A 9,689-nucleotide genomic window follows, 5' to 3' on the forward strand; every position below is an offset into this window, starting at 1 on the left:
AATTTATTTTGGACTACCGCATAAGGCCACTATTTATTTGTTCTGGCAGATCTAACCTATTATTACATGTTCCTCACTTCGGCAATCGTTAATGTATGAAAGTAAACTATATTTCGAATTATATAAATGTTTTATTTTATTTGTGCTTTTAACTTTTTGCTCCCAACGAGGTTAGTTTTCGGGCCTACTAGACTAGTTTCAAATCTATCTTATTGCCTCATATACGAATACCCAAAGACTTCGTACACAGTGATTTGACGGATCGTGTGACGTTACAAGATAAAATGGGCGAGTCCATTGTCACCGACTGATTTGTTCAGCTAAGAAGCGAACAAAGCTTTTAGGGAGGAAAGTACTATGCGTATACATGTATCAATGTTGTATTCTCCAGGGCGTTGGGAATGGCTGTTGAATATAAAAGTTTCCTCATAGGAGATTACTGTAGAGTTGAATATGTGTGTGTGTCATGTTGTGACATTTTATTTGAACTAGTGTTATGGTTCCGCGCGACTAGAGTCTTTTAATAAAATTGATGATGAGTCGACATTTTCTGACTGGCTACTTAGAGAATAATCGTCGAGCAAAATCGAGTTTCGATTTAAAAGTATTCAAACGTTATTAATACAAAAAATAATAGGAAAAAAAAATGGCAAGATGGCTTATTAAAAACCACAGAAAAAAAGCTAGCTTACCAAGTGGGTTTAGGAGCATATTTTGTTTCTTTTAATAAATGTTTCCTTCTTCGAGTATACTTTTTATTTATAATTTTTACACAGAATTTTTAGCAAATCCTGGTAAAATATTTAATAATGTACAAATATAAGAAATATCTCTTGACAACCCTGTCCGGTTATACCTCTGAACTCAGTCCAATAGAAGCTACTATATCATTCAATGTAGGAGCTCTTATTGTATTGTGTTGCAAAGATATGGATCTATATTGAAAGCATTTTAATAAATACTGCGATACGGACATTAATACTGTATCGTATTTATTGCGTAACGTTAACTCTATATGTTTATATATAAGATATTCTCCAATATGTTCGATATAGATATCATATAAAATACTCTGAAATATTTTCGTGAATTAACTTAAATCTTAATTAATGTTAAGTAAGGTAGTAAAAGGAGATTAAATTCACTAAAACATATTTAATAGATAGTTTTCATTTTGTAAGGCGCGATATTAAATGTAATTATTCAAGAAGGTCATTTGACTAATTCGCGTGCGTGAGCAAATGAGGCCGGCTGGATATAAAAAAAAAAAAAGAACAGAAGAAAAATATGAAAATTGGCGGGAAGTGAAGGGGACAATTGATGACGGGCGATTCTGGCGGGAGCATGAAAAAATACGTCTACGCTTAATACGCTGTACGGATTAAAGATTAATAAGATTAATGTAAAAGGATTTAAGAAGGTGTGGTATCCGAATAAAGTTGTATTGTCGCCAAAGGAATTTTATTACACTTCAGAAGTGGTAAGTCCCTGTTTAAATCTACTTTTTGCATGAACGTAGATACGTACGAGTATTAAAAGATATTAGTACTTATTTATAAAGCATTAAAATAATCGTATGGACATTAATTCATTGCTATACATAGTTTTAAACGTTATTATTTTTTTATTCGTGGTTTCATAAGCGATTTTACAAAAAAAAACCTGATTGTAATTTCGGTTTTTTTTTCTTTTTCTTGAACACGTGTTCACTAATTGATACTATTACATATTAGATAATATCATCAAAAACAAAATGGTAGGTAGTATTTTCAGTAATCTTCCCCATGAGGCTTACTGCAAAATAAGTTTACCTTACATAAGTTGTCCAATGTAATGTTGGGGATTAACATAATATTTGTATGATTACATTTTTATTTATTACTTTCAAGTACTACCGTGAATTTTCGATTAAAATAAAACAAACGAAAGTGAAGTTTATTTAATAGATCAAATATTAATTCTGTGTCTGGGTGCGAGTTTCAGATAATGCCTAGTGACAAGGATAGTTCGAATCGGAGGTTGGCCACGCCATCTCGTGGGCCCCATGACGAGGCGGGGAGGCGCAGCCGCAGCCGCAGCCGCCGTGATGCCCTGAGTCGGAGCAGTCGCTGCGAGCCGGACCGCGGCCGCAGCCAGAGCTTCAGTGATCGGGAGAAGGAATTGAAGCTGCAGCAGGAACGGGTTCGTACACTAGAGTTCGAACTTGAGAGGGAGAGAAGCGTGCGACAGTCGCGTCGGTACTCGCCACGTTCTTCGCGGCAGCACTCCCCAGAGCCCGACCAGCCGCGAACTCGTGTCTCTGATTTACCTCGAGATTCTTCTTCACGTCGAATCCTTCAACGACAATACGATAGCAACGATAGATGTTCACAATCTCGATCACATATTGATACGCGACGTGACGTCATGCGAGCTACGCCGCCACTACGCGAACGTACCCCTGTTTTCACGGCCGGTGATGTGGCCAATATTATAAATTCATTAAAATATTCCAAACCTCAGCCGTCACCAGCGAACACTCCCGCTCTAAATACTAGTCAAACAAAAAGCAAAAACATTTTGCCAGATTTTGATCCTTCTTCAAAAAATCAAAGAGTAGATATATGGCTTAAGAAAGTAAACGAGAGTGCTGCTGTTTACGGCTGGGACGAAAGAACCACTGTCTATTTCGCCATGCAAAAGCTCCAGGGGCTGGCCAAGGTCTGGTACGAAGGATTAAATTCTATATTATTTAGCTGGCCTGAATGGCAAACCAAATTACTTAGCGCTTTCCCGTGTGAACAGAACTACGGCCAGGCCCTGGAAGACATGTTAAAAAGGAAAAGTAGATACAATGAACCTATTGAATTGTACTTTTATGAAAAGTTAGCTCTCGTGAACCAGTGTGACATAGAAGGCAAGCGGGCAGTAGATTGCATTATACATGGACTTAGCGATAAAACTGTAAAGACGAGCGCGTTGGCTTTGAGATGTACTAACCCTGAACAGTTACTACAATTTCTCATGAGCAATAAGGAAAATCATCCTTTTGTAGAGCGCAATATGGATGAGAACAACAAAACTAATGATGAACAATCTAGTAATTCAAATAGTCGCCCGCCGGTGGACAAGACTGAAAGGTCACAGTTCACTTCTTCATGCTTCAATTGCAAGGAGCCCGGTCACCCTTTCTTTAAGTGCCCCAAACCTCTCATTAAGTGCACTCAGTGTGACAAATTAGGCCACACTGCTGATAAGTGCAATTCCAAAGTATCACAGGACAATAAAGGACCACCTTCAAAAACGATGTGCATCCACACTAAATTCTAAATCACTAAATATTGATTGGTAAACCAACTCGTCAATTCTTGTTACGGTAGCCTTTATAAGATCAAGGATAATACAGTGAATATATGCATTGGACCCATATCCTCTGATTGTAGCATACTTTCTCATGGCGTATTGGCTCGTGCTCTGAAAATCCAAGCAGTCAATTGTATAATTTTACCTAATGAAGAGGGCGTCAGGGCGTTGGCAATCAGAAGAAGTTGCTTCATTTGCTAGAACGGTTAAGTCATTGTTTTGCGTCTAACTTACAACAGTTGGGATGCACTGCCGTGTTGTGGCCGATATCGGCAACGAACGATATAGGGTTGCAGCTGTTCCCGGTCTGATCAATTCAAAAAATAAACGTAAAATCACTATCGCTGCCGACAGAATGTTACCATGGGTTCACGTAGTTGCTTTAGAAGTTAATATTGATAATGATTCAGATGATGTTAGTATTGTATCTGCAAATGATGACCTTAAAATATGTTTATAGAATGAGTAGGTATCGTTATTTTGTTTTTTTTTTTGTTGATGCGAGATAGTGAATTGTACAACATAAATCGTTTTTGTTGTTGATTGTTTAATATCTAGTAGGTAGGAGAATAATTTTGGTCTTACATGTAATGAAATGCAAGATTTCCTATAGGTTAATATATAAGTTTACTTACTTCCTTTTATGTATTATTACTTATCCACGATATTCCTTTGAATTCGAATGAACTCTTTAGTCTAAGATGATACATGTAATTAATTAAGTAATGATAATTTCTTAAATTATGCGAGAAATGAATGGTTCGCTATTTAGATTGAGTGTCTGTGAGAAACGAAGGGTTCACATGACAATCAATTTTCAGTTAAATATGACCTTGCGATAAATGAATGACTCGTTCTGGTCATCTAAATGTGAGAAATGAAGGGTTCACATGACAACCAATTTTCAGTTAGATATGACCTTGCGATAAATGAATGACTCGTTTTGGTCATATAAATGTGAGAAATGAAGGGTTCACATTTTATAATCTCGCGAGAAATGAAGAGTTTGTGGAAGTATAAATTATATAAGGCAATATTGTCAATGATAATGCTAATGTAAGTTTGTGTATGTTTTAAATTTCAAATTTATATTATTTTATTAATTTTACATGATAAGATGATTGTAAACATAGTTCATTATTATGTTAAACTAAGATGATAATTATTTAAGTAAGATTGCTGTCTTAATTCGTCTTAATATTGTTTAAATATCTACTTGACTGCGTCACGAATTGTTCCCCGAATGTAAGGCTCGAAACCCGTGTATGAGGACATACACGACGTCAGGATGGACGAATGTAAGGCGCGATATTAAATGTAATTATTCAAGAAGGTCATTTGACTAATTCGCGTGCGTGAGCAAATGAGGCCGGCTGGATATAAAAAAAAAAAAAGAACAGAAGAAAAATATGAAAATTGGCGGGAAGTGAAGGGGACAATTGATGACGGGCGATTCTGGCGGGAGCATGAAAAAATACGTCTACGCTTAATACGCTGTACGGATTAAAGATTAATAAGATTAATGTAAAAGGATTTAAGAAGGTGTGGTATCCGAATAAAGTTGTATTGTCGCCAAAGGAATTTTATTACAATTTCATGTAATTAAAAATAAAGGAAGATTGAAATAAATTGAAACCGCTTAAGATCGTGAAGTGTAACGTACTGGGGGCCAACATCACTAGCTAAGTACTAGCAAAGTATACCAGTAGGTACACTTTTACTAGCTAAGTGACGTCACACGAGATTTTAAGTAAAAAAATACATCTCCAATATTTTTTAGAAATGGAACTGACGACGAACATATTTTTTAGATAAAGGCCCTATTGAGGCACAACAAAATAGGGCAAAGCTGTCTGAAAATGTACCTAGACTAGATTCAATCCAATTCATCATTTCTGTCAGCTACTATGAAATGTTTGCTTATCGCCTACCGTTACTGTAATTTGATGTCCATCACTCTTTTTGTACACTACACGAGAATATGGTATACTCCTGCAGTAGTGTAATATCACAATTAAAAACAAAATATAGTCGAGTAAGAGAATACGCTTTTATTAATCGAACTGGTCATACAAATATGACTTTTTAGGAAGGTATTTTACCAAATCATCTGCTAAATATAAACGGCAGTATCGGCAAATCAACCGACAAAACACTGAACACAAAGTTGTCTTCATTTATGAAAATCTAATCTATACACGGTGATTTTTTAGTCGTCTTACAAAAGCAACCCAGTTCATGTATCCGACGTAAATTACCCCTAGGCGCGTTTTTTTTTATCATCAACTAATATGATAGGTACGAAGAAAAATGATACAAGAGAAATCTGGCAAATACTCTAAAAAATGATAAAAACGCCGCCTCCCGCGCCCCGCACCGTTGGTACAAGGCTCGGACCGCGCTCGCGCTCGCGGAAAACTACGAATTGCATCTTATTAATTAATAAAAATTGCATTTTAAATTTATTCAAATCTCATAAATACCTATTTTTTTATCATGAACGTGTTCTAGACATTGGATACATGAGCTGGGCTGCTTTTGTAAGACGACCAAAAAATCACGGTGTATATGAAATTTATGAAAGTCGACCCATCACTCGAAAAACTCACCTTTTTAAGTTATTACAATTTGACACAAATTTCGAACTCACTTCGTATACAAAATCTTACTTCAACTGGTTGCCACGGCAACGCCGCCACACAATTTTCTCTTCTAACATTTCTAAGATTGCTTGGAAAACGACAAATAGCAATGAGCTGTGGACTCACCGCGCATCGTGAGATTGACTCACTGATTGCTGTTTATTTCATTAAACTTGGTCCAGAGGAAGATTAAATAAGTTGGATTTAGTTGAGTCTGAGTTTGTATCGTTATACGTCGCTAATAACACCCCCGAGATTACTTCTTACAGAAGATGTTTATTCCAAGAATAAATTTCAGTACTAGGCATTTTTATTACCCCAATTGTTCACATGAATGCAGGCGTGTATTAGATTTATTCATCCATACGATTCCCTCCACACTCAATTAATTTTAACCTATATAGGATTTTATTTAAATATCATAATCGAATGCACAGCTTCAAAAGTTTTCAATTGTTTTAAAAAAAAATTGTCAAGGTGCCACTTAAATCTCAGTTCGGTTGCTCGAGTCTCGTCTACTAGCTACCTATACGGATATCGGAGGCATTATAGGCAATCGGCCCAGTTACAAAACTGCTGACAGTCCGATATTTGAATCGCGGCATGAGGAATTTTAAAGAAACCTTTTACGTTAACCATTAAAACTGAAACTCGTGTTTACTGAGGTAATACTTTGATTACTTTACCTCATAAGTTAATATTTCATTGATAAATGAATATTCTTTTAAGAATATTTTTTATATTCTTATAGTATTTATCGTGAGGATTATTAATAATTAAATAATCCGTTTCTCATGTGTATTTATCGTGATTGCCCGACTAGTTAAACATCCAACCATCGGTGCCTCAAACAAGAATCCATTTTTCCGTTTTAGTAAGAAACCCTTGTGGAATGGAGTTTTCATTCCTACATAATATACCGTGAACTAACAGTTGTAAGTCACAGACCTCGTACAATTTCAATGAAAGATCCCCCATTCGGATGCGGTCACGTAACAGGACTGTACACACAATAGACTCCCTCTTACAAGATCACTGGGGGACTTCCTGCGTCACGATTTTGATTGTACGAAGGGATACGGTCAATACTGTGATTTTATGTCATTGGTTTTAATGGGGCATACAGTTGACAAAAAAAAATCTGATGAAAATTATAACAATTACGAAAAAATTTGAAAGAAATTATGGATAAGTTGCATCTTGATAGCAAAAATTTATGATTGTTCTCACATATATTATGCAGAGTTTTTAGTTTTAATACGAAACTGAAATGAAAGCGATTAATGTCACTTATTGCATGTAATAATTTGTAAATACGTCGCCTAATAAGTGTTAAGTAATTTTAACACGAAAACAAGGATCTTTCGTGTTCTAAGTGGATATCTTTTGAAGATTCAAGAATGCAGACTTTAAATCTGATTCCATTATATCTATAATGCCAAGGAAGTAGACGGATTCGATATTTTTTTCCAAAACAGTATTTATAAGTGCTAAATAACATCTTACGCTTAGCGACTGGCTTATTGGAATTTATGTAGAAATATTGTCCCCAAGTTCCAACAAAGACTTTTGTTATAGAAGGGATAAATAGAATCATTTGGCCGGTTATTCATGAAGTTTTATCAGCTGTACTATACAATAATAAGATAGAAATCTACTATAGAAAATAATAAAGCCAAGCTTTACGTGAACTGAAATCATAACAGTTCTCTATATTATGTACTACGAAACCGTCTCTAAAAATTTGATCATTTCCATAAGGGTCTTTGCAATGTAGACTTTATGAATATGGCATAACTTAATATAAAATAGTCAATTACCCTATTTCACTGTATATTTTTGAGTATACATATTTTTGTCCGTGTACATGTAGGTACAATAGAATATGGCCATGTAATCTCAGAATCTAATAACAATCGGGCAGTCTGGCTGTCTTGAAATTGGTAGCCACCCCTCGGTCCGTAATCCATCAACTGGCTTATGTAGCACGCACTTAACAATACGTGTTATCTTAGTATGTACACATTACACTCACATACACACATACGTCTTTACGTAGCGGAGTATTTACTGAAACGTAAGTATTCTCCCTCTTGTTATTTTGTTACTTTAAAGGGGACATAGGTACCGCCATCTTATATATTGAAAAACCAATATTTCACAAGCAGTCTAGTACTACCTCTTAATTACTTACAAGTGTATAGACGAGACATTACATGTTATTTCATACGGCAGACTATAACCATCAATTGAATTCTTGTTTGCAACCAATGTCGTTAAAAATAAATTTATAAAAAATAGTAGTGAACACTAGACTTATTGTTCTTTATAAACCTACAGAAAGCTGAACAGAACGCATTCTTATAATATTTGCTGTAATAGGAAACAGACGATGCTTACAAATGCAATACAAAGTCCGCTTACCTGCGAGGAGAACACAAAATATAGACGCTACAAACTTCCGCAACAATAGCAATTGTTCAGGGACTTGAAGATTTCATAGAATTTTATTATTTGTGGTTCATTTTGTACTAGCTAAGCCCTTTGGTTTCACCCGCGTTCTATTCTATCGAACTGGATATGATATAAAGAAGAATCTTCTTTGATAAATAAATTAAATCCATCACTACTTTTTCGATCTGCCAACGAAACCAAAATAAACCTATCCTCCTTTATGTAAAAAAAAAACCTTTAGCTCATGTGGAATTTTATTACCGTAGCTCGTTACCTACCTATTTCAGCCTTTTTATTTGATGCTCATATTTAGGTAGTTGTAAAAAAATAAGAACAACGCTGCCATTTTTTGGAGGCCATTTTGTACAATTTTTATCAAACATGGCTACTGTGCACTATGTGGTATGTACAGCTATAAAAACTCTGAAGTCCCAACTTCCAAAATTAATAACGGTTCCTTAAATCAAGTGCTACGATAACACACACATACGTATAACTTATAGAAACTCGTCATTTTGGCAAAAAGGGTCAAAATCAAGTACGCTTTACAAGGCGTTGCAACTCATTGTGAAATTAGTGTTCAACATATTTGCAGAAACGCTTAAAAAATATTGTTATCACTATGAATAAATTACAGGTGTCTTTTTGAAACAGCAAGTATATTTGCAACAAAGCAATTTGTTTCGCTTTGTCAAAGGCAGGCGATAGTTAATTAAGTCAGCAGATTACAAATTAGAATAATCTCAGCGTTTGATTATTCCGCTGCAGGGCAAAAGCCATTTGTTAACCACACAAATACAATCATTCTGATCCATAAACTTCTTGAAGAAATACTGAAATCTGTTAAAAAAACTATGCCTTCTTGTGGCTTTCCTTTTCTGTACGTTTTTCTATCGCCTTCAGGAGGAGGTTTGTAATTATAAGAACTTCGGAATGGATGAACCGATTTTATTCAAAGTGAAAAGATGTCATTTGGTTCTATTTCATCAAATTTGGCTCAGTAATTTTTATTAGAAAGCGGTTGGATGTCTATGTTCTTAAATAAATATTGTAAGAACACTTCATTCCTTTCGTCCATTTTGTAGTACGGTTTCTTATTAAAACTGAACAACTTTAATAGTACTAATTGTGTTGCAGTTTTTTTGTGGAAACTACCCTCGAATGAAGAATTATCCCATCGTTTATGTTATACAGCTCATAATAATAATTACTAAACAATCCATTTGCTTAACACCCACTCCTCGATGTGTG

General features: G+C 35.2%; 1 protein-coding gene across 1 annotated transcript; it reads left to right on the top strand.

Annotated features, from left to right (window-relative positions):
* The first annotated feature begins 1,354 nt into the window (after positions 1-1,354).
* Positions 1,355-4,322, top strand: LOC113494499. The gene is made up of 2 exons (XM_026872871.1): positions 1,355-1,480; positions 1,984-4,322. Exon 2 carries the CDS (start codon positions 1,987-1,989, stop codon positions 3,307-3,309), a length of 1,323 nt encoding a protein of 440 aa, XP_026728672.1. The 5' UTR covers positions 1,355-1,480; positions 1,984-1,986; the 3' UTR covers positions 3,310-4,322.
* Positions 4,323-9,689: the final 5,367 nt, after the last annotated feature.

Source organism: Trichoplusia ni, chromosome 5 (genome assembly GCF_003590095.1).
Source record: "Trichoplusia ni isolate ovarian cell line Hi5 chromosome 5, tn1, whole genome shotgun sequence".
Classification (NCBI taxonomy): Eukaryota; Metazoa; Arthropoda; class Insecta; order Lepidoptera; family Noctuidae; genus Trichoplusia; species Trichoplusia ni.